Below are 25,598 nucleotides of genomic sequence, written 5' to 3'. Positions count from 1 at the left end.
TGACTGAGCACCAGGGTTGGAAGGATTAAATAAAATAATACAGGGGGAATACCTTATATTCCATTTTATACATTCTAACTACCAGAAAATAACTATTATCTTTTGAACATCCATTTTGATCCTAAAAGGATAGCCGAGTAATGTGCCTAGCCCGTTATAAATATGTACATGGAGCAAGATTCTGTGAAGGGATTAAGTAGCATTGGGAAAGGGCTAACTGCTTTGATTCTGCTTATTTTTGAAGTAGGGTTATCCTTCCAGTTAGGTTATTGGCATAAAAATCACTTTGGTCTGATCAAATGTCAGGATTTTAAGCTAGGAAGAGGTTCTAAGATCATCTTATCAGAGGTGCCTGGGTGGCTCAGGTCCCACGTTGGTCTCCCTACGTGAAGCCTGCTTCTCCCTCTGCCTGTGTCTCTGCCTCTCTGTCTCTGTGTCTCTCATGAATAAATAAATAAAATCTTTAAAAAAAATCATCAGTAGGAATACTGAAGTCCAGAAAGGGTAACCCAGGAATGGCACTGGGGAATCATGCACGTTCAGCAAGTCAGCCTGCTTAAGAGGTATCCACATAGAGGGGGATGTGGGTGGGGGTGGAGAAAATCATAGCCAAATCATGGTGTTAGATAGTGGTCTATTGATTTCAAACAGTAATGAAATTACTGACCTTTAGTATCTAGGAGAACAGTATTCTTTGGCTTAAATCTTACAAAAGATTAGTCTTTAGAAGTGTGTTGAGTGGAGTTTGAGTTATTTTTGCTGACTTCTTGAAGAGCCCACTTAAGTTCATTGACAACTACAAATATTTTAGCATCTATGTATAGATTATATGATGAAGATACACTAGACATAGTCTTGTCCTGAAGAACCTATAGTAGAGGAGACTAGCCATGTTTACACATAGCCCATAAATTAAAGTAGAGTGCAGTGAATAGTGGCTGGGATAGTTTGACTTGCAGAAATTAAGAAATTGAGAATTCTAATAGTTTTCTTAAAAGAGAAGGCATTGGGGATCGCTGGGTGGCTCAGCGGTTTAGCGCCTGCCTTTGGTCCAGGGCATGATCCTGGAGACCCAGGATCGAGTCCCACATCGGGCTCCTGGCATGGAGCCTGCTTTTCCCTCTACATGTGTTTCTGCCTCTCTTTCTGCCTCTCTTTCTGTGTGTCCTTCATGAATGAAACATTTAAATAAACATTTTAAATGAAACATTTAAATAAATGTCTAAAAAAAAAAGATACTTGAACTAAGAATTATGACTGGGGAATTAGGCTTTTCAGATTGAAGTTATGGAATGAATAAAGCTATAGAGATCAAAAAAAAAAACTACATGCTGGCTATTCTAAGATTAATGATTATGTGGATTCTTAAAGGTGAGGATAGAAAGGTAGGCTGGGGCCAGTTTGTAAACTTCTTCCTGAAAACATCAAATGGTTGTTTCCAGTGGCCTGGAAGATTTAGATTGATTTGGGTAGAAGCCAGAGCTTGCTTTAGGAAAATTACAGTTTGGGGGCAGCATATAGGATGAAGCTGACTGGAGGCAAGGAGACTTCTAGAGGCCTGTTGCATCAAGATAACCAAGACAGTGAGGGTCTGCACTAGACTGAAAGTCAGTATGTTCAAGAGTCATAGTAAAAAATGATTTAAAGTACCCAGTGATTGCTATTGTGGGAAGTGAAGGAAGTCAAAGATTGACTCAGCCAACACAGAGGAAGACAGATACCATACGATCTCATATGTGGCATTTAACAAACAAAACAAACAAACAAGGGGGAAAAAATAAGAGGCAAACCAAGAAACAGACTCTTTTTTTTTTTTTTTTTTAAGAAACAGACTCTTAACTATAGAGAACAAACTGATGGTTGCCGGAGGGGCGGTGGGCAGGGAGGAAATAGGTGATGGGGGTTAAGGGGGGTGCTTGTGATGAGTACTGAGTGTTGTATGGATATGTTGAATCACTGTATTGAACACCTGAAACTAATATAACACAGTATGTTCACTATATTGTTTATGATTAAAAAGTTAATAAAAAAATAACAGAGATTGACTCAACACTCATTAAATGTAGTGCCTTCCAGTGCATGTGCCATACTACTATTTTAGGTAGCATATCAGTATTTTAAATTGGAATACCAATAAATAAATAATTAAAAATTTGAATAGCTATATATTTATATTTATTAAGGTATATTAGAACAAAGAACTAGCATACAGTGACTTCATGAATATTGCCATTTATGACAAACCTAAGTTTTTAAAAGTGAATTGGTTTAAAAAAAGCTATTGAGTAAATAATCATACAGAGTACACAGATATACAGCAGAAGTTTAGGAAACAGGTTTATTCACTTGCTACTGAACACCTGTATATAAAGCAGTGAGGGTTATGAAAATGGTTGTCAATCTGATTGAGGTAGAGAAAATGAAGCATTTCATTTTAAAAAAATATTTTATTTATTTGACAGAGAGCATAAGCAGCAGGAGCAGGAGAGGGAGAAGCAGGCTCCCTGTTGAGCAGGGACCCCAGTGCAGGGCTCAGTCCCAGGACTCTCTGGGATCATGATCTGAGCCAAACAGACAACTAACTGAACCACCCAGGTTCCCCAAAGCATTTAATTTTTAAAGAAGTTTAAAGAAGAAAACTAAGTGATCAGAAATCCTGCCTCTCAGAGAGAACTAGTAACATTTTGGTGCATGGCTCAGTACTAGTTATTAACATTTTAAAAGGTGTCAAGGAAAATTAACTCTGGGATTTTACCCTTCTGGAGACAAACAATATTTGGAACAACTTGTCTTGAAAGTAGTTTAATTAAAAGGAAAAGTAAAACTATAGAAAAGCTGTCCCTTTACAGAAGAAAGTAATAAGTATGTCCCTGCAAGTGCTAAGGTTGTGTGTAAGTCTTCCCAGTTAATAAGAGTAATAGGGCACAGGCTCCAGAGATTTGGGTTCAGGGTTTACCTACTACTTACTAACAAGACAGTCTGAAGAAAGGCATTTTTAATTTCTCAGCTTCCTTTTCTTCATTTCTAAAATGAAGATAATACTCCCCTCCTGCCCAGTTTGGTAGTGTTGGGATCAAACAAGTCAGTAGATGAATCCCATGAAAAAGAACATGCTGGGATGCCTTGGTGGCTCAGTGGTTAACCGTCTACCTTCAGCTCGGGGTGTGATCTCGGGGTCCTAGGATGAAGTTTCTGCATTGGGCTCTCCATAGGGAGCCTGCCTCTCCCTCTGCCTGTGTCTCTGCCTTTTTCTCTCTGTCTTTCATGAATAAATAAAATCTGGAAAAAGAAAAGAAAGTGCTGGGATCCCTGGGTGGCGCAGTGGTTTGGCGCCTGCCTTTGGCCCAGGGCGCGATCCTGGAGACCCGGGATCGAGTCCCACATCGGGCTCCCGGTGCGTGGAGCCTGCTTCTCCCTCTGCCTATGTCTCTGCCTCTCTCTCTCTCTCTCTCTCTCTGTGACTATCATAAATAAAAATAAAATTAAAAAAAAAAAAGAAAAGAAAGTGCTATAGAAAAGTAAAAGATGTGTGGTACTTCTCTCTCTTCCTTTATGTGAAGTGAGTGTGAGAAGTAAAGGAAATCCAGTTTTGTTCAAGAATCTGTCACAAGAAGCAAGCCTCCTTTGTGTGGAAAGTGACCCTCATTTAAGCTCTGATCATTCCAAATCTTTGAATGTGACTCTGTGTGCTTCCAAATAGTGTTGTAAACCCAGCCACATGCCAGACAACAGTGCCTGTGCTGTTCAGTAGACAGCTGGTTGTTCTATGAAAGAATTCATAGTTCATATCAGGAAGCTGGCAACTAGTGAAAACAGAAGCCTGAGGATCATGTTACTTTATAGCAGTGGAGAGTAGCAGACTGTGTGTTAAGTTGGTGTAATATATTTGGTGGCTGCTGCATAGGCTGTTACTATTATTCTGTTACCATTATTCTAAGTATTAAACACAACAGCCATATTTTTGCTTATTTTGGAAGCAATAGAAAAGTTAGAATACATGAATAATCCAGCTGACCATAAATATCTTACCATAATGTATTTCTGATCTTTATAAACCATCATTTTTTTCATCATTCTCCTAGTACATACATGGATTGTTTCCAGTTTCTTGCTGTTAAAAATATTCTTGCAGTGAATATCTTCATATGTGGATCTTTACTCTTCATTTCCCGCTTAGAATAGATGTCTATTAATTGGTGCTTTAAATTGTTACTCTTTCTTAATGGCCCTGAAGGAATAGGTGCACACGTGTCTCTCTGCCTTTTAAAGAACTAGGTCAGTTTTCTCATTCTTTTCTTCCCCTACCAAATGTGCTCTGACCTGAATTCTAATATTTGAAAGGAAAAGAGATATATATGTCAATACTATCTTGCAAAATCTCTTTATCTTCTTTCTTACATATCTACCCAGAGGAATTGGGGAAGGAGGGGAAAAGTGGTACAATATCTAGATTCTAATAAATCTGGCTGTTTGTGTTCCCGTTAGGTTGCATTTTTCTAACCTGCGTACAACAAAATCAATTCCACATTCATTTGTTTTTTTTTTGTACTTCATCCTTTTAAGTAGCTGCAGTTTATTTCAAAACCCTTAGCCTTCACTTTCTAGGATATATATTCTCTAACTGTTGCAGGATACTGTGTGTGTCAGTGGATCAAGCTTGTTTATTCTTTGGTTCAGATTTCTGTATGTCTTTGATACTTTGCTTGATGTTTCAGTTATTGAGAGAGGTATGTTAATATCCTCTATTATGATAGATTTGTCAGAATTGATATATTCCAAGGGAATAGTATTAGGTACATATAAATTCAAGAATTAATGCATCCTCCTGGTAATTTGAACCTTTGAACATTCTGTAGTGACCTTCTTTAACGCTGTTAAGTCATCTTCTCTTTTTTTTTTTCTCTTTTTTTTTTTCTTAAAAAAAAAATCTCTAAGATTACTTAGAGATAAGTAATCTCTATGCCCAACGTGGGGCTCCATCTCACCACCTTGAGATCAAGAGTCCCATGCTTGGGGATCCCTGGATGGCTCAGTGGTTTAGCGCCTGCCTTTGGCCCAGGGCATGGGCCTGGAGTCCTGGGATCGAGTCCCACATCGTGCTCCCTGCATGGAGCCTGCTTGTCCCTTTGCCTGTGTCTCTGCCTCTCTCTGTGTCTCTTAATAAATAAATAAAATCTAAAAAAAAAAAAAAAAAAAAAGAGTCCCATGCTCCAACTGAGCCAGCCAGGTTTCCCTTGAGTTGCCCTTAAGTTGATTTTGTTTGATCTTAATATAGCTACACCAATTTTCTTCAGTTAATGTATGCTAGATGTCATCCATTTACTTTTTTAAATAATTATTGAGCTAAAACTCACCATTTCAACCATTTTTAAGTGTACAATTCAGTGATTTTTAGTATATTCATCATGTGCAACCAGCCACCACCATCTCTCTCTCTCTCTCTCTCTTTCTCTCTTTTTTAAAGATTTTATTTATTTATTCATGAGAGACCTAGAGAGAGAGGCAGAAACATAGGCAGAGGGAGAAGCAGGATCCCTGTGGGGAGCCCAGTGTGGGACTCGACCTCTGGCCCCTGGGATCATGCCCGGAGCCAAAGGCAGAGGCTCAACCACTGAGCTACCCCTCAGCTACTACTGTCTCATTCATCCTTTTGCTTCCCACCTTACCATCCTCTGTCTTAAATGCTGTATACAGAGTATGTAGATAGGTTTTGTTGTTACGGTTGTTTTGTTATTTATTTCTTAAATTTTTTTTTTTTAAGATTTTCTTTATTGAAGAGAGACACACAGAGAAAGGCAGACACAGGCAGAGGGAGCAGCAGACTTCCTGTGGGGAGCCTGATGTGAGACGCCCTGAGCCAAAGGCAGACGCTCAACCGCTGAGCCACCTAGGCATCCCTATTTCTTAAATTTTATTTATTTGAAAGAGAGAGACAGAAAGCACAAGCACAGGCAGGGCAGAGAGAAAGTGGCAAGCAGGCTTGATACTAGGACCTCAAGATCATGACTAGAGCCCAAGTCAGATGCTTAACCGACTAAGTCACCCATGTGCCCTATTATGGTTGTTTTTAAGTCCAAATTGAGAGTCACTATCTTTTTAAAAATTTTTTATTAAGTCTGTTTTGATTACGGATATATTTGGAATTATTTCTACCATATTATTTTATGCCCTCTTCTTCTGTCCTTTCCATACATGCACTGTACCCCCAAACATATATATGTACTCCTTTCATTTCCTTTCCTTTCCTTTCCTTTCCTTTCCTTTCCTTTCCTTTCCTTTCCTTTCCTTTCCTTTCCTTTCCTTTCCTTTCTTTTCTTTTCTTTTCTTTTCTTTTTTGGAGGGCTTTTTAAAAATTCTATTTGAGGGGGATCCCTGGGTGGCTCAGTGGTTTAGCGCCTGCCTTGACCCAGGGTGTGATCCTGGAGTCCTGGGATCAAGTCCCACATCAGGCTTCCTGCATGGAGTCTGCTTCTCCCTCCGCCTATGTCTCTACCTCTCTCTCTCTCTTTCTGTGCCTCTCATGAATAAATAAATATATAATCTTTAAAAAAAATTCTATTTGAGTTGCTGTTCAGTTTGGAAGGTTCTTGTATGAGTATTCTCTCAGAGACCACTGTTAAAAATTAAGCTTGCCCATATAATTTAAAATCTTAAAATATGGGGCGCCTTGGTGGTTCAGTGGTTGAGCGTTTGCCTCTGGCTCAGGGACCAGTGGTTGAGCGTTTGCCTCTGGCTCAGGGACCTCATGATCTTAGGGACCTGGGATCGAGTTCCGCATCAGGCTTCCTGCGTGGAGCCTGCTTCTCCCTCTGCCTGTGTCTCTCTCTACCTCTCTCCCTGTGTCTCTCATAAATAAATAAAATGTTAAAAAAAAAATCTTAAAACATTCTGCCTCTCTCCCTGTGTCTCTCATAAATAAATAAAATCTCAAAAAAAAAATCTTAAAACACAGTATCTCCACTGCTGAGCAATCCAGGGACCATACACACTTTAATCCGATCACTCCTTTCACCTTGTGTTTTAGCTTTGTTTAATTTTTACCCCCCCAAATTAGCATTATTATTATTTTATACAGTCATTATTTTAGATTTATTCCTGTACTTACCTGTTTCTTTGCTTACCATTCCTTATTCATTTTACACCTTCCTTTCAGACATAACTTTCTTCCAGAAGTATATGTTTTAGCACCTTCTTTGGAAATTTCTGGGTTTTGTTTTTATTTCATTCTCATTCTTGGATGTCAGCTCAAGACTGATTATCTCATTGAACTGTTTTTCTTTTTCTTTTTTTTTTTTTTTTTTAACTGTTTTTCTTAGCACTTTAAAGATGCTATTCTGGGGTACCTGGGTGGCTTAGTCGGTTAAGTGTCTGCCTTCAGCTCAGGTCGTCATCCCTGAGTCCTGGGATCAAGCCCCATGTCCCAAATCTGGCTCCCTACTCGGGCTCTGCTTCTCCCTTTTCCCCTCCCCCTACTTGTGCTCTGTCTTTCTCTCAAATATTTAAGAAAAAAAATAGATGCCATTCCATTGTGTTGTAGCTTACCTTGTTCCTATGAAAAAGTCTACTCTCAGTTTATTGTCATTTCTTTATAGTTCTCTCTGGTTGTTCTTAAGATTTCTTTTTGATTTTTATGTTCAACAGTATGGACTTTATGTCAGTCTTACTTGAGATATAGCATTGTTCCTAAATCTAATAACTTAGATCTTTCCTGAAGTTTTGAGAATCTTAGTCATTGGTATCTTTGAGTGTTGCCTCTCTCCCATTCTCTCCAGTCTATCTTTCAGGAATTCCAACTAGATGAATGTTACACTATCGCATTCTGCCTTTCACAAGTGATAATCACCCTTTGATATTTTCTGTCTCTCTGTGTTCCAGTTCATTGATTCTTTTTCTAGATATATTTATTCTTTAAGTAGGCCATTGTGTTTTACTTTTAAAGCTCTATTTGTTTCTTTTTCAAATCAGTTTAGTTGTTTCTAGGGGTCTCCTCTTCCTTCCGTGTTCTTAGATCTCTTCTTTGTATAAAGCTTGCTTTTAAAATATTTTGTATCTAACATTTCCATTGTCTAAAGTCTTATGGAGCTAATCATGCTCTTTATTTTTTCTGCTCTTACTCATTATTCCATCATCTTCTGAAGTCTTTGGCAATTTTTATTGTGAGCTTATAATGCATCCCTGATTTTAATCTTTAGGAATCCTGAGGGGTCTGGGTTTAAGGTACAATTCTCAATTAGAGGATTTGCATTTGCTCCTGTTATCTGTCCCCAGTGCTACCAAACCAGAAGTACTTTAACCTGTCAGGTTGGGATTTTTCTGGACCATACAGATAATGATTTTGAATTTTAATCAGAGACTTTTTTTTTCCACTTTAGGTAAGACTTGACACAATTGGGTAATTTTGCCACTGTATTTTTTTCTAAGCTTGTGCAAGGGATATCAATTTCAACTCCGCACCTTTGGCTTTTCCCTATAAATTGTATGTCTAAAAGGATATTTATAACTTCTTAAGCATTTTTAGATGTCTGGGATTTTTTTAGACTATCTAGTAATTAACATTGCCAGAAGAAGGTGTCTGGTGGTGGGTGTGTATGTGTGTTTTTATTGGTGAATGAATATGTATGTGCACATGTGTGAGTGTGTGTATTAAGATTAAATTGTTCATTGTGTCTTGGCACTATTTACATTGAATCTGGGAAGTTTATAAACAATTCTATTTGGCTTAGTAAACATATTTCATCATTGATATGACCACCTGGCAGTTATGTTTAATTATTTGGCAGTACTGTAATAATATGCAAAGGGTTACACATGTTTTAACTAAAATTATTTTATTTGATTGATGAAGCTTTTACATTCATAATTGTGTAAAAGTTGAAAGCACAGGTCTCTGGCATCAGACTACTTGGCTTCAAATGCCAGACTCTGGCTATGTGGCCAGAGGAAAATTAGTGAACTTCTCTGTGCCTAGATTTTCTCATCTGTAAAGTGGTAATTATAAAATATATCCTATGGTGATAATGATGTATAAATGAGATAGTTAAGTATTTAGCACAGAGGGCCTATGTTTGTAGTTATTGTTTAATAAACATTAGCAATTTCTGTGGTTATTTTTTCATCTTTCCTGGCCCAGTCTTTATATGTGTTGAAGGGGAAAAAATTAAAATTTTCTCCTTATATAATGTCTATTTCTTCCATACTGCTTTACTTTCCTGCATCTAGTCTTCCATCTTAACAGCTTCTTTCATGTATTTGGTAATTCTTGGTTGTCTACTCCTTAGCAAGAGAATGGGACTAAAAACTTGATTGGAATCTCTGAGCCTATCGATAAGAGGTGTTCACTGTAGGTTCCCTGTACCCCGTGTGGTCTTCTTGCCAGAGAACACCTGGTGTTAGTATCCTCCAGTCTTTCCTGGAGTGGTGAGAGTTCCCAGGCAGTACTCTTTTGATCTTCTGCCTGGAGGGTAGTGTTCTCGGAGCTGGGTATGGGGAGGACTCGGTCAGGAGAGAGTCCTCAGTATTCAACATCCTTTCCCAGCAGCTAACCAGGTTACGTAGTCTGCTGCTGGTGTACTCTACCCTCTGCTTTGTGGAGCCATCCTTTGAAACGTTCTCTTCTTTTGCCCTATCCAGAGAGAACAACCGTTCAGGCTCCTGCTGCAGTGAGGGAGGAGCAGTTAGTTGCCTTTTGGTGTAGAGTTGGAGAAGGAATCTGGAGCCTTAATTACTCCCGAAACCACTCTTACCCATTTCTTACTCTAGTGACTTCCCCTTCTCTCCCAGTTCCAAAAGTTCCTAGTGTTGTTAGTTCCCAAGCCCTTTGAAGACTGTGTTAAATCCGGCTTGTTCTGTTTGCTCCACTGCTGGCTTGTGAGTCAGCTTTCTCTAGTCTACTGTAAAGCCTGTTCATTTGCCCATCTGCTTTCCTGCTTCCCAGATGTTACTATTGTCACCTTTTCTGTTTTCCCTAGTGGGTTTCTATCTTTTTTTTTTTTTTTTTTTTTTTAAGTCCCTTGGACTGTAGTTTTTTGGGGGATTTTGGAAGGAGTAACATTAGTTGTGCATTGTGAATGTTCTTTTTGCCATCTTAACTTGCAAGTCTCGATTTTTTAAATGGAAATTGATAGTGTTTTGGGGGGGATCATAAGTGATATGTGCTTATTTGTAGATAATTTGGAAAATAGAAAAAATAGAAGACGGTTAAACATTACTATAATTGTATCATATAGAGAAAACTAATTAACATTTGATATACATCTGGTTTGTTTTCTGTATTTGTGTGTTTTTATGATACACATTCATGTTTTTTCATAATCGGAATCATTACTTTTACTTTTGTATCATGCTTTTTTCACCTAATAAGCCATTTTCCCATGTCAGAGCATAACTTTGGAAACATTTCTAATGGGTTTACAATATGGCTGTCATACAGCTTTGTCATGATTTATTTAAATATTGTTCTATTGATAAAGATTTATATTTTTAATATATATATTTTTTCCTAATCCAAATTAGACTGAGCTTCATGAAGTTAGAGAATGTCTTGTTCATGATTCTTTCTCCAATGCTTAACCCAATGTCTACCATGGAATGATTTCAGAGAATATTTTGTTAGGTAGATGAGAAATTTTGCATAAAAGACTGATTGTTTTCTTAAATTAGTTAGAATCTAAGAAGGACTCTTACTGAGTTAAAAGGCATAAAGTTTCTGAAGGTTGTTAATAATTTATTTTCAATGTGTTCTTTGATTTAGAATAAGAAACAAGGATGTAAAAATGAGGAGGTGCTTGCTGTACTAGGCCATGAACTGGGGCACTGGAAGTTGGGACACACAGTCAAAAATATCATTATCAGCCAGGTAAGTTGGAAGTGACAGTTCTCTTTGTATGGCATGGTAGTCAAAGGAGAAGTACAGCAGGCAGGAGAAGTAGTCTAGTTAGAGAGGCTAAGACAGACTGTAGCTGGGCTACCTGGCTTCCCCTCATGGCTCCCTGACTTAATATATGTGGCTTCAGGTAAGTTCCTTAAGCTCTCTCTGCCTCCATCCCTTGTTGAATGATATTACCCCCTAGGACTGATGTAAGAATAAATGAGTTAATACATGTAGAGTTTGGAGTAGTATGTGGAATCAGTAAGTACCATGACAGTGTTTATTGCTATTACCACCATTGTGGTCAGCTCCAGTGTCCCTCAGTTATAGGAACTGTGAAAATCAAAAGGCGTGAGCTTTGATAAGCTAGACATTAAAATGCTTTCTTTTTTCTTTTTTTAAGATTTTATTTGAGAGAGAGAGAGAGAGAGAGAGAGAGAGAGAGAACAAGAGCACACAGAGCAGAGGGAGAAACAGACTCTCTGCAGAGGAGGGAAGCCCAACGCAGGCCTCAATCCCAGGACCCTGGGATCATGACCTGAGCCTAAGGCAGACGCTTAATGACTGAGCCAATCAGGCGCCCCTAAAATGCTTTCTTTTTTTTTTTTTAATTTTTATTTATTTATGATAGTCACAGAGAGAGAGAGAGAGGCAGAGACACAGGCAGAGGGAGAAGCAAGCTCCATGCACCGGGAGCCTGACGTGGGATTCGATCCCGGGTCTCCAGGATCGCGCCCTGGGCCAAAGGCAGGCACTAAACCGCTGCGCCACCCAGGGATCCCAAAATGCTTTCTTTTTAAACCTTTTTTCTCATTTAGAAGTCATTATACATCTATTGAAGAGGACTGTAGTAACTAAACAAGAAAATAACAATTCCTTTAACATTCCTCCTCTGGGGTCTAAATCAGCTCTCTAAACCAACAGTTACCACAGTTGTTAGGCTCCAGGTGAAATAGCACTATATTCTGTTGACTGGTTCTGAGCAGATGTGGCCTTAGCTGAGTCTGAAGTGGGTGTTTTGTCTTGTTTTGTTTTGTTTTCATGTCAGATGGGTAATGTGCTAAGGTCATAACAAGGTTTGAGGGAGGCACATGTCCTACAATGGCGTAATAGGCTAATAGACTGTGTGCTCAGCAAAAGCCAGTGGGGGGAATATCTGGGTTGTTGGTTAATGCACTGACTCCATCCCTGGCACCTTGGCCTTTGTTCAAGAGCCCCTTGACCAAGTCCTAGAATAGCTGGGGAGAGAAGCTAACATCCGCAGAGTAGGTATCTTCACCTTACTGACAGCTTCCTTTGCTGTGGCCTCTTTTAGTGAACATTCACATTGGACTAAAATATTATACTCTGGGCTAATTTTGGAAGCTTTTCCACATACCCTATTTTCCACATCTTGTTAGCCATTCTTAAGTTCATTCCAATTCCCTGATCATCCAGCCAAACCATTATTTGCCCACTGCCAGTGATTGTATATTCTTAGCTCAGGCCTTCTGTCCTTCCAAGCTGAGTGAGCAATGAAATATACTACCCAAAGTTTCCCTCATTTAGAGTATTTCCTTTATTGTTGTCTTCCAAGTACAGCCCCAAGTGGTTCTGTAATGCCACAACAGTCTACTTTGAGCCAGTGCCAGCATAGTTGTACTAAGTTAATTGTAAAACAGGCTCACATTTTTCCTCCTCAATTAAATGATTATAGGGAGCTCCCCATGAGTAAGGGTTGATTGAGGGGGGTGGTAGCGTGGCAGGAGTTGACATACTAGGAGTATGATCCACTTGCTCATTTAATGTACTTCTCCCTTCATGACATCCTTCATTCCCACTTGCATATGTGCCGCTTATATCTGATTTGGAGTGCTTCAGGGCCTACCAGTTTTCTGGCTAGGTGGATCAACATGGCAGTCAGTTTAGGAAGGGCAGCTCAGATTGCAGGTTTGTAGTGTCCCACAATCAGGAATCAGTCTCTGGTAGGGCCCAATAGCAAACTAAAAGTTGTTTTTCAAAAGGCAAGTAGTTACTTGACAAAAATGGCATGCATAGCTTATTTTAACTCTAGGGGCCTTCACTGTGAGTGAAGTTTTCTGTTGGAGCTTGTCATGTTGAATCTACTGAATTATAAGGACTAAATGATAGAGCTGGTTGTGCTTCAACCCAGGCCAGCTGGCGAACCTTATGCTGAGCCCAACTCTAGGCTGGTAGCTTTTGAGTCATCTGGCAGATGGTTTAGAGCAGTACATTTGAATAGGGTACCTCTGGCCTCCAAGATCCTGACCACCCAGTACCCCTTTTACTCATATTTTGGTACAGATTTTTTATTTTTTTATTTCCCTCCCCTCATTTATTGTTAAAGGTACATCTACTTTTTTTTTGGACCTTAGTACTCAGTACAGCTCCAGTGGTTCTAAAAAGTAGGGAGTCTTGTTTTTTTGGAGCTTCCACATCAAGGTGAGTGGAAGGCCTTGTGTCTGATTACAATTTAGTGCAAACAGAGCCAGAATCCATTCTAGCCTTTTAGCTTTTTACAGAAAGAAAATACTCCATTGCTATTGGCCACTTCAGACTCTCAGTCATAGGAGGCTCCACTTAAACTTGCCTATCCATATAGAAACCTACAGTTTAGACATTTGGGGAAATTTTATTTTTCTTTCTAGGATAAAACTGTAAAATTACCCAAATAACTTTTTCTATGATTACACTAAAACTATTCGTAGTTAGAATCACACCATGATGTCTGATTCTAGTTTTTTGGTGCTTCTGATCCCATTGTGAAATCACCTTAGTAATAACTTAGGAATTTTGTGTCTTTCTTTCTAGATGAATTCTTTCCTGTGTTTCTTCTTGTTTGCTGTATTAATTGGTCGAAAGGAACTTTTTGCTGCGTTTGGTTTTTATAACAGCCAACCCACTCTAATTGGATTATTGATCATCTTCCAGTTTATTTTTTCACCTTACAATGAGGTAATGTATAATCGTTAAAGTTATCTCACATATGCCCTTGCATTTCAAATCTAGAACCTTTAGGATAGTGAAAAAAGAAATAAAACTATATTTTTAACAAGTAGATGATTTAATCCTTTCATTTGCTGGCCAGTCTAAGAAAGTAGCAGAAAAACCCAAGCCCAAATGAACAAATGCTTGCATGCTGCCAGCAGGGGTGGGGGTGGGGGGGTGAGTAGAGGACTAGACTTTAGTGATGGAAACCTTGATCTAACCTGTACCTCAGAGACTTGGTAGATGGAGATTAACTATTGGAATGCTATGTTCTAGATCACATATTCCCCAGTGCTTGGCTGAAAATCTTGTGTATGTGAGGGAATGAAACAATGATAGTTGAGTATATGTATGTATGTATGTATGTATGTATGTATGTATGTATATGTATGGCTAAATATGGGAGACAGTATGATGACACTGTTCCTCTGATTGTGTTCTCTGACTACCCGCTTCAGAATAGCCTTAAGGGTCCCACCTCAGGCCCTTTTGGTGTGTTATGGTAAGTGAGGTCAGATTGCTCAGTAGCGGGACTCCATGCAGGTGGTAAGGCATGGGTTAATGAGACTGTATATTAACAAATCTGATGATGGCAACATGTCATGATATTTAATAAATTAAGTCAAATTAAGCCAAGAAATAATATTGGGGATTTTGAGATGTTTCCATACAGAAAGATTCTTTCCTGGAGACAGGTTGTAAAGATTTTTTTTTTCTTTTCTTTTTTTTTTTAATTTTTATTTATTTATGATAGTCACAGAGAGAGAGAGAGAGAGAGAGAGGCAGAGACACAGGCAGAGGGAGAAGCAGGCTCCATGCACCGGGAGCCCGATGTGGGACTCGATCCCGGGTCTCCGGGATCGCACCCTGGGCCAAAGGCAGGCGCCAAACCGCTGTGCCACCCAGGGATCCCAGGTTGTAAAGATTTTAAGATAAACTAAATGAATCCTGTTTCTCCATTACAAAGGGGGAAAGGGTTGGAAAAGAAAAATAGAAAAGAATAGATCATATTTACATAGCATTGTCCATATAAACTAAGAAAGTTTCCCAAAGCACTGAGATTTACTACCTTTACATTCTTTTTTTTTTTAACTGAAAGTATTTTCTAAAATGCCTTATGCATTTTGTTACTAGTTAAATGGATTAGAGACACTTTTTGTTTTTAAGATTTTATTTTTAAGTAACTTCTACACCCAACATGGGGCTTGAACTCACAACCCTGAGATCAAGAGTCTCATGCACCACTGACTGAGCCAACCAGGTGCCCGTAGGGAACACTTTTTAATGATTTTGCCATTTCTGTCTTCTGTCGCAGTTCAGCCATGCCTTTAAGGACAGTGAGCTATGTATACTAATGACCTCCACTGCTTTTTAAGCAGTTATCCTACTTATTTAACTATTTTTGGGGGGTCTTTTCCTGTCAAGCTGATAACGCTTACTACAGTCAGTGTGACTCACTTACATCGTTATCCCTTTCTAGTTTTTTTTTTTTTTTTTAAGATTTTATTTATTTATTTATTCATGAGAAACACAGAGAGAGAGAGAGAGAGAGAGGCAGGGACACAGGCAGAGGGAGAAGTAGGCTCTGTGCAGGGAGCCCCACATGGGACTCGATAATGGGTCTCCAGGACCACACCTTGGGCTGCAGGCAGTGCTAAACTGCTGAGTCACCCAGGCTGCCCCCTTTCTAGTTTTCATCCTTAACCTACCCTAGATGGGGAAATTAGATCATCAAACTCATTAAGTAGCAGTTACCAGATTCTGATTTGAAGGGTCCCATTCTAAGTACAAGCATGCACAGTATTTAATAGTGTTCTCCTTTGTGGCAGTTAATTTGGCTGCTCAGAGAGTTTTTGTTTTGCTTATTTGCTTCCTTTTATTGAGTGGTTGAGTTCACTTCAAAAACCACCTAAATAAATGAGGGGTATTAGAGTAATTTGAAGTGTGATTAATCTGCAGAGATACTAGCAACTGTTTAAAAAATCTTGGAGAACCTAGAAGATTTGTTTCAAAAGGACTAGATATTTAAACAAAAAAATTTATGCTTAATGTCAGTGTTTGAGAAGGCATGATAAAAAAGAGCTGTTTTCCTCGGAAAGTTGGGAAAATTCCCCCTTAAGAAGAGTTTGGAAACCTACAGCAGAGCAGGCAGGTGCAGGTTAGTATCTGCTTATGTTTTTACTTTTATGTTTAATATGAGATTCAAAGAACACTTAAAATCAGATAGGTTGATAGAGACTAACCATTTTTTTTTTAAGGATTTTATTTATTTATTAGAAAGAGAGGGAGCATGAGTGGGGGGAGGAGCAGAGGGAGAGGAAGAAGCAGATGCCCCGCTGAGCAGGGAGCCTTACTGTATCCCAGAACACTGGGATCATGGCCTGAGCTGAAGGCAGGGGCTTAACCAACTGAGCCACCCAGGCGCCCCCACTTAATGATTCTATCCTGAAAAGTATATTAAAGATGTAGAAAGAAATTTCTGGCAGAATTCATTCAGGTGATAGCTTTGAATATGTCTAAGAAGGTATTAGGAACTCCCAGGAATTATTTTGCAACTCTCTTATTTGCTAGTAACAGTGAGAGGTACAAATGAGAGACTTTTTAAAACTTATTTTTTGTTTTGATGCTGAAGTATTTTAAGGTAAGAACTAGAATTCGTGCCATTCAATCTGAAGTACTCCAGTGTGCAAAGAAATTGTTTTCCCCTCGAAATGTATATCTTCTTTTTTTTTTTTAATTTTTATTTATTTATGATAGTCACACACACAGAGAGAGAGAGGCAGAGACACAGGCAGAGGGAGAAACAGGCTCCATGCACCAGGAGCCCGACGTGGGATTCGATCCTGGGTCTCCAGGATCGCACCCCGGGCCAAAGGCAGGCGCTAAACCGCTGCGCCACCCAGGGATCCCGAAATGTATATTTTCAAATGAAATTGGACTCCTTTGTAATGGTCATCATCAGTAACTGGATATTTATTCTGACAATTCTGCCGTAGCTCAGAACACTTTAGAAAATTCAATTTTGAGGTTTTCATTAGAGGCCGTAGCCTCTTATGTGTAATTAGTGAACAAGAGAAAGAGTCTGAGCAGAAATGACAACTTAACCTCTGATCCTGAGGAAGGTGGTGTGCGTGATCTGTGGAGGCACCGAGACTCTCAGTGCCACCACCTTCTAGCTGTGTGACTTCCACCAAGTTATTTCCGCTTTCTGAACATCACCTTCCTCACCTGTGAAACAGCAGTAAGAGTAACTACCATGGTAATTGTTAGGATTGTTGGGGAATACGTACAGTGCCTCCCTCAGTGGCTGGCACATGGCAGATTCTTAAAAATTAGTATTTTTTTGGTCAGAATAACATATAGACTTGGATATATATCTTTTTCTGGTCTGTTTGCTTGGGGAAGGAAAAAAGCTCAATTTATAATTTCCCACCTAGGTTCCCTAAATACTAGTGGTCTTTCTTTGAGTCTGCTGTTTCTTATCCTGAGCTGAACTTCCCCTGTAGGCCTTGCTCATGCAGCTGGCAGTGGCAGCAAAGAGGGGGGCAGTGGTTAAAACTCTTCTGTTTACTTTTTCAGGTTCTCTCTTTCTGCCTAACAGTCCTAAGCCGCAGATTTGAGTTTCAAGCTGATGCATTTGCCAAGAAACTTGGGAAAGCTAAAGACTTATATTCTGCTTTAATCAAACTAAACAAAGATAACTTGGGATTCCCTGTTTCGGACTGGCTGTTTTCAATGTGGCATTATTCTCACCCTCCACTACTGGAGAGGCTTCAAGCTTTGGAAAGCTCAAAACAAGACTGATGTGCCCAGGGTCTGCGACTCAAGACATTTCTGATTATTTCTGTCCTGACAGCATGTTCCAGCTCTTGATGTTTTTAAACTTTTTTTTTTTAAAGGGAAATTATTAAGTACAGAAAACCCAGATTTAAATACATTTAATATCTCATGTCAAAAATGATTTTAATAATCCATTTCTTAAAAACCACTCAAAACACATTTTGAGGCTTAATGTTTTTAAAGGCATGGTTTTATCTTTCACATCTAATTTACCATCATCTTTTAAAATTATTTGAGAAATACAAAACTTGTTTTATTCACACACTTATATGGAATCTGCATATAATGTGTTTGGGGGCATATATTTAATAGAGGAACACCACCTCAGAGTCCTTTCTGTGAGGCAGAGACAGTGGTCCCAAATCATTGTGCTCATACCTAAATTGAGATTTGTTGTTATTTTCATGCTATTGTGACCTAACCTGGCCAATCATTGTTTTAAGTAAGGAAGAAAATAATCAGTAAGGCTGATGTTATTTAAATGAAAGCAGTTAGAGATATGTTCTACTGTTCTACCAAATTTCTCTGTTGCCCGTCTTGCTTCACACTGATCAGGAGCCTCTAATAGTGCTCTGAAATTTGAAATTATGTTTAGAATGTTTTAAATCACTGGGTTTTGTTTTTGTTTTTAGGAAAATATCAATCTTTACCTTTCTTTCTACCTGATGGATACGACTCCATTAGAGGTAAACTAGTATATTTCAGAACACTCAGCTTTTTCCTCATCTATACTCTTTTATTCAGTAAATAGTGCATCCTTCACTTAGCAGAAATTGCCCTATTGAACAGGTTTTGCTATTTTTAAAGTGGCAGAATGTGGAAAGAAGGAGAAAGGAAGTGGTAAGAGATGTAAGGGTGAAACGATGATTCTCTTATGGTGTTTCAGGAAAAAATATAGTTTTATATCTCTTTCAAGGACAGAAGAGTCTCAGTTTTTATTTTTGTAATTTTTATCAGGAAGTCATAAGTACTACTCAATCAGACCTGGTTTCCATTTTTGAAAATTACGATTCTTGATGTGCAGCTAATTTTTATTTTCAAAACAGATGTCATGAAAGATTTCCGGTTTTCAAAGCTGTGTGTTTGACTGCTTCAGATCTCTGTCCATTTTCTGAACGAGAACTTACTTTGTGCCTAGAGCTCCCACCCTCTGGTAATGTTTCCCTTCTGAGCATTTATTCCAAAGTGGAATCAACTGTGTACCTTTGGTATCTGGCCAGAAAGTCTTTTACTCAGCTCATATTTGGGTAATGTCTTTACATGGAAGTATAACAAAAATAAAGATCTAGTTTAGTACTGCATTATTTATTTTCCTAAGGCTAAAGAGGAGCAGTCTTTTGCTTTTATCCAGCATCCTTTATCTGTGGATTCACGCTGTGATTACTGCCTTTCCTTCCTTCTGTGCCTTTCAATACAAATTTCATTTCTGCACAAGTGAAACATTAAAAATTGCCAATGCAGATTAATGGACTTTGTCTTTGATTTGACAAAATTGTGTGTCATTTGTTACCTAGAGGTATGTTTATTTCCTAAGAGGACTTGGGGGCTAGTCATGAAGAGTAGGAAGAAGCAGCCTTACCGTTGACTGATGTCAATGCTGCGCTGTGCCTGACCCACACAGTCCTCTTCTGTGCCTCCCTCCTGTTCCACTCCAGAACGCCACTGGGTTTTGATGTTTCATCAGAAGCTTCATTTGGAACCACTCCTCCACTTCCATCTGCTCCGATGGTCTTGGGCCTGTCTGGTCTGCTCCAGCTGCCTCTTTGGGCTCCTTTACCTGTGGCAGCAATAACTTGCTTTTTAATATGTAATTGTTTTGACCTAGTCCTCTCCAGTTTATTGATGGCAGAGGCATAGGGATGGCCGGACAGTACCAGTAGGTTCTCAAGGTATTGACCAATCAGGGGCTGGAATAGAGAGGCCAGCCAAGGAAAGAGGTGGCACTCTGGACCCTAATACTCAGAGGATCTGCAGGGGGCAGGATGAAGCAGATCCGGGCCTCAGGTAAAATGGCATGACCTCAGCAGTATTGATCTCTAAATCTAAGGTAGAGTCTCCATGAATGTAGAGTATACACTGCCTTTATCTAACATAGCCCTTTGTGGAAGCCTGAGAGCTACTAGTAAATTTTGTCTCTGTTTAGGATAGGAGCAGAGTTCCTAGGATTAATTCAGTAATTTTAGTTCCATTGATGGTGCCACCTTGCCCTTGGTCTTTATATTCTCACTGTCATCCTTAATCCCTTGTGTGGTATTCCCCTCCCTGAGGAAGCATTCTTCTGCTTGGTCTTCTTCATCAATCCTTTGGATTCTTCTGCACATATATGCTCTGTGTTGCTTTGACTGTTTTGAGTGTTTTATCATCATTAGCAGAAAGTTTACTAAGTACTACCTGAGGGCTCTAAGTTCTGTTCTAGTTGCTCTATACAAAGAAAATTATAGGGAACTTATATTCAAAAACTTATGTTTCAAGACCACAATGAGTGAGCAAGTAACTTGTATATGGAGCTATACATATAGTTTGGTGGGAGGCAGAAATAACCCGTAGTGGGATGGTATAGACAGACAATATGGATAGGAAAAACTCTGGGTCTTCTCATCCAGGATGGATTCCAGGAAGGAGGATTTTCCAAACAATTTGACCAGAGACAGATAGGATGACACACACCCCCATGTTTTCTAAAAATCTGTGAAACCAGAATTTCCTACACCCAGTAGCAGGATGAAGCCAGCATCTCAGATACCAGCCTGCGCCTTCAGATCAGAGCTCCTCTCTGGCTCAGGAAGGGTGTAACTTCAGGGTTAAGATCCAGGGTTCTAGAATCCAGTGTACCATATACCACTTACTAGGAAAATTTTGGGTAAGAAACATGACTGAGCCTTTATTTCTCCATCTGTTACTTAGGAAATACCAAGTCTTCACTCTACCAAACTGTGCTCCAGGCTCTGGGAGATATGTTAGTAAATAGGTGATAGAAAAATCACCCCCTCATGGAGTTCACATTCTAGTGTGGAGGGAGGTAGACAATAAAAATACATATAATAGATATTAAACAGTGATACATGTCTTGGTGAAAAAGGAGAGCTGTATACATGTGTATGGGGAGTGGGAGTTGCAATTTATTTTTTTAAAGATTTATATTTTAAAGTTTTTTTTAAAGACTTATTTTTAAAGATTTTATTTATTTTTTTAGAGAGCAAGTGAGAGAGTGAAAGTGCATGATCTGGGGGAGGAGCAGAGGGAGAGGGAGAAGCAGACTCCCCACTGAGCAGGGAGCCAGACGTGGGGTTCCATCCTAGGACTCCAAGACCATGACCTGAGCAGAAGGCAGATGTTTAACTGATTGAGCCACCCAGGTGCCCCAAGAGTTATTTATTTTAGAGAAAGAAAGCTTTTGCATGCACGCAAACGGGGAGGGACAGAGGGAGAGAGAGAATCTCAGGCAGATTCCATGCTAACTGTAAAGCCCAATGTGGAATTTGATCTCAGAACCCTGAGCTGAAATTAAGAGTGGGATGCTTGACCAGCTGAGCCACCCAGGTGCACCAGGAGGTGGAATTTAACATACAGTGATCATAAGGTGTTGCTAGAGGTAATGTCCACACAAAAACCTGATGGAAGTGAGTAGGTGATTTGTGGGAAGTGGGTGTTCTGGGGAAGAATGTTGCAGGAGAAGAGAACCACAAGTATGAAGACCTTGATGTGGGAGTGAGTGGTGTGTTTGAGAAACCCCATAAGGCCAGAGTGTCTGGGATGGGATATACCAAAAGGAAATAGTGGGAGGTACAGTCAGAAAGGTAGGGATAAGGTAGTTTTTACAGAGTCTTGTAGGCTGTTGAAGAATTCAGGCTTTTCCTAGAGTACAGAGGAAGCCATCAGAGGGTTTTGGGCCAAAAAGAGACATGATCTAATCTCAGTTTTAGCAGAATCACTCTGCTTGCTCAATTGAGGAACAGGGGTGCCATCAGTGGACTAATTAAGTGGATTAGTTGATCAGAATACTTCTGGCAAGAACTAAAAATGGTGCCTGGGTGGTGGTCAAGAAGGTGGTGAGAAGTGATTGGATTCTAAATGTATTTTCAAGGCTGGAAGAACAGGATTTGCTGATGGAGAAGATTTGAGGTGTGAAAAAAGGAGTAGAGGATGATTCCAGTGTATACTGAAAGCATGGAGTTGCCAGTAACTGAGATGGGGAAGGAGGAAGGAAAAGGGCATTCCAGAGGGGAAGGTTGGGACTTGCACAGTGGGCAGCCTAAACTTGAGATGCCCACCAGACTTCTTAGTGAAGATGTTGAGGCAGTTGGAGAAATGGATTGATTTAAGGGGAGAAGCCTAGGTTAGGGATGTGGGGATGGAATTTAAAGCCATGAAACCAAGGGAGGTTGCAAGACGAGTGTGAGAACAAGTGCTCCAAGGACAAGCCACGTGGCACTCTGACCTTCATGACCTTTATGTACTGGGAGATGAGAAGTCAGCAGAGGAGTCTGAGAAGGACCGTGTGGTGAGCTGGAAGCCAAATCAGGCAGTGTTCTATTCCCATAAAGGGGAGCAAAACTATGGGATGGTAGCAGTAGGTAGAAGTCAAGTCAGGAGGGTTATTATATTTAACAGGATGAATAGGGATAATACCTGTGTCAGGATTGCTGTAAGGGTAGAATAAGATCGTGTTTGTAGGGTGCTTAGCATGGTATCTGATAATAAAAGCTCAGTAACTGGTTAATAGCAATAATAGGGGCAGCCCTGATGGCCCAGTGGTTTAGCACCGCCTGCAGCCCGGGGTGTGATTCTGGAGTCCCGGGATCGAGTCCCGTGTCAGGCTCCCTGCAGGAAGCCTGCTTCTCCTGCTTGTGTCTCTGTCTCTCTCTCTGTCATGAATAAATGAATAAAATCTTTAAAAAAATAGCAATAATAGTTAATAATTTACAATAATTGCTATGATATAAATAAGCACGAGAGACAAGTGCCTAACCCAGCTGGCAACTGCGGGGAGGGGAGGATCAAGTTTTGAACGAGGAATAGGAATCAGCTAAGGAAGGGTGAGAGTGGTATTCCAGGGAACAGCAGGTACAAAAACATCAGAACATGGGGCTTTTTTTTTTTTTTCACATATTTATTTGACAGAGAGAGGGAGAAAGAGCACAAGCTGGGAGAGCAGCAGAGGGGGAGAGAGAAGCAAGCCCTCCACTGAGCAGGGAGCCCGAGGTGAGCTCGATCCCAGACCGTTGGGATCTCGACCTCAGCCGAAGGCAGAGACGCTTAACCCACTGAGCCATCCAGGTGCCCGGTACATGGGGCATTTTAGGAATTGCAAGAAGTTAGGAGTGACAAATGACTGAAGAGGAAGAGGGGTCAGGCCCAAGGGCTTGTGTGCCATAATAACGCCTGTGGATATTACCCCAAGTAATATTCATTTGGCCAGTATGTATGAAGTTCCTGCTAAGTACTAGGTATTGTTGAAAACTCGGAGGACACAGCAGGGAACAAAACAGGTAAAGTCCCCTGCCTTCATGGAGCTTACATAGTGGAATGAATGAATATTTGCTGAACGAATGAGTGAAAAGGAGAGATCGACAGGGTTGGAGACGAATTAGCGATGGGGGTGAAAGCCAACGAGTTAAAAGATGGTCCAGGTTTCAGGCCTGGGCCCCTGGTAGGTGGTATAACTGGTCACTGAGATAAGGTATCAGTGTTGAAGAAGCAGTTTGGGGGAAGGATAGGCAAAGGGGCAGAGGACACCGTGCTCCTCACCCACCTAGAGCTAGAGCCACTAGACTTCGGTTGACTGTGACCTCATGGCAGCATGACAGGCCCAGTAACCAAAGCAACTGGCAGTGGGTCCTACCACCAGTCAAAGCCTTCTTCTGGGGATAAGGACAGGCTCCCCATTTATCCTGAGACTTTTTCTGCCCTTCCCCGGCTCTTTTACAGCAGCCTCTGGACTGCTTGCTGTTCTTGGGCAGTGCTCACCTGGCAGAGGACCTCGTCAGCTTCTGTGCCCGCCTAGTGCCACCATAGCAACGCCCACTCCGAAAATTGCCAAAATACCTGGCAGCCAACTAGAGATCCTAATTGTCAGTAAGACGCCCAAGCTCTGGCCGAAAGCCCTGTCACTGTTGACTTAACAGCGTGGCTTGGACGCTGGCCATCTGGGCTGAAAGATTAGTGACTTACTAAATTACTTGCAACAAAAGCCCATCATCCAGACTCCGGGACCTCTGCCAGGGGCAGGTTTGGGACCCTGAGTCCTCACAGGCTACGTGATGGAGGAGAAGCTGCTGAGCCTCCGGAAAGGAGGTTCCTCCTCCATGAAGGAGCCGGGCCCACTTGATGCAGTGCTCCGTTAGGCCGCCCGAATCCCCCTTTTCCTAATTACTAACAGGGGAGTTGAGTTCCTACTTTGTTTCTGTTACACCAAGACTTTTGTCTCTTGGTTCAGTTGGGGGAGGTTCATTCTTGCTGGTGAAGGGAGGAGCCTGGACGTTGTGGGCCCTCTTGGAACACGCCTCAGCCCCACACAAGCTGAGACCAAATCCCCTCCTTCCCGGTGTGAGGCTTGGTGGGGTCTTCCTTTCAGCATCCCGAGCATACTCATCTACTTAATAACTACTTATTGAGCACTTGCTATGTGCCAGGCATGTTTCTGGTTTTGAAACTTTTTCTCTTTTCAAATGCTTTTTTCGTGTGTGTGTGTGTGTGTGTGTGTGTGTGGACACTTAAGTTCTGTTCTTAGCAAGTTTTAATTATACAGTATGCTGTTTCCAACTGCAGTCACCATGTTATTAGATCCTGACACCGGGCACTGTTCTATGTGCAGGTTCCAGAATGAAGCAGCAAACGAGAGACCAAAGTTGCTGCCCTGCAGAGTTTATAGGATATTGTCGAATAGTGACAAGTGCAAGGACATAAAGCATGGGAGAGGAATCTGGAATATTAGGTGGGGATATGAAGGCCACTTTGGAGTAAAGACCCGAAGTGAGGGCACCGGCAGTGATGGTATTTTGGGGAAGAGCACTCCCAACAGGGGGCTGACACATGTGTGGCACAGCATGTTTGAGGAGCAGCACAGGGGCTGGCATGGCTGGAGTGGGATGTACCAGGGTCCCAGTGGAGACATGAGGTCAGAGACGCTTAGGAGAGTCTCATAGATGCGGTCTTCCTTAGTGAGATTCAGCCTCCGGGAAGTCTTGGGGCACCGGTGCCGAGGAATCCACAGCCCCCCTCCAGCCCTTTCAGATGCCGGAGTCAGAAGGAATGAGGTGTAACTATAGGATTCAAACCCCTCCTCCCGTGGCAACAATCCCCCAGTGGACATGGTCTCTGAAAAGTTGCAGAGAGGGCCACGGAGAGAGCCCAGAGCACACGGGGAAACCTCAAGGTGCACCCCGGCTATAAGCCATGTCTTCACACGCTAGGACAAGCACTGTGACTTGGCCTAGGGAAAGGGAGCCCCCTCCCCACCTGCTGCTCCCACCCTCCTCCCCTGCCCCCCCACCAGCCTGCTCCAGCAGCTGCAGCAGAAGTGGGGCCTCCTGGGGGAGGGGGGTGGGGGCTGGGATGCTGTGATACAGGATTTGTCAAAGCATTGAGGGTGAAGCCACCTCTGTGGCCCTTGGAGCTAGGGGCTATGTCACCATATCTTTCCTTTTGTCCCTTAGCTGGGGTAAGGGGACTGAGACCTCACTGGTGTGTGTGTGATGGGGCAGGGGAGGGAGGCCTGGGAGTGCATTAGTGAGAGTTCTCTGCCCTGCTGGTCGGAGGGGAAGGGCACCCCGGCTTGGTTGGGGACCTAGTGCCAACATTAGGGTGAGGTGTAGGAGGACCCAGACTTCAGCAAATGCTTGGGTCTCACACTGGAGGCCTATGCCTTCACGGGGGGCTGAGGACAGCAGAATGCTTCGTTTGG

General features: G+C 41.1%; 1 protein-coding gene and 1 non-coding gene across 3 annotated transcripts in view; one reads left to right on the top strand and one right to left on the bottom strand.

Moving 5' to 3' along the window:
* ZMPSTE24 (zinc metallopeptidase STE24) overlaps nt 1-19,161 on the top strand; it is a 38,711-nt gene extending 19,550 nt beyond the window's left edge. Inside the window, exons 8-11 of one of the 2 annotated variants that reach the window (XM_025419784.3) lie at nt 10,751-10,855; nt 13,679-13,822; nt 15,911-16,013; nt 17,435-19,161. In XM_025419784.3, coding sequence (XP_025275569.1) covers nt 10,751-10,855; nt 13,679-13,822; nt 15,911-16,013; nt 17,435-17,475 — 393 coding nt within the window. In that variant the 3' untranslated portion in view covers nt 17,476-19,161. The remainder of the gene's footprint in view (nt 1-10,750; nt 10,856-13,678; nt 13,823-15,910; nt 16,014-17,434) is intronic. The other variant, XM_025419783.3, reaches the window with a different exon arrangement.
* Nucleotides 11,910-12,016, bottom strand: LOC112642684 (small nucleolar RNA U13). The gene has a single exon (XR_003125384.1). It is a non-coding gene; the product is annotated as a small nucleolar RNA U13 (small nucleolar RNA).
* Nucleotides 19,162-25,598: the final 6,437 nt, after the last annotated feature.

This window comes from Canis lupus, chromosome 15 (assembly GCF_003254725.2).
Source record: "Canis lupus dingo isolate Sandy chromosome 15, ASM325472v2, whole genome shotgun sequence".
NCBI classification, from domain to species: Eukaryota; Metazoa; Chordata; class Mammalia; order Carnivora; family Canidae; genus Canis; species Canis lupus.
Note: the sequence above shows the minus strand (reverse complement) of the source record. Positions and strands in the feature narration are given on the sequence as shown.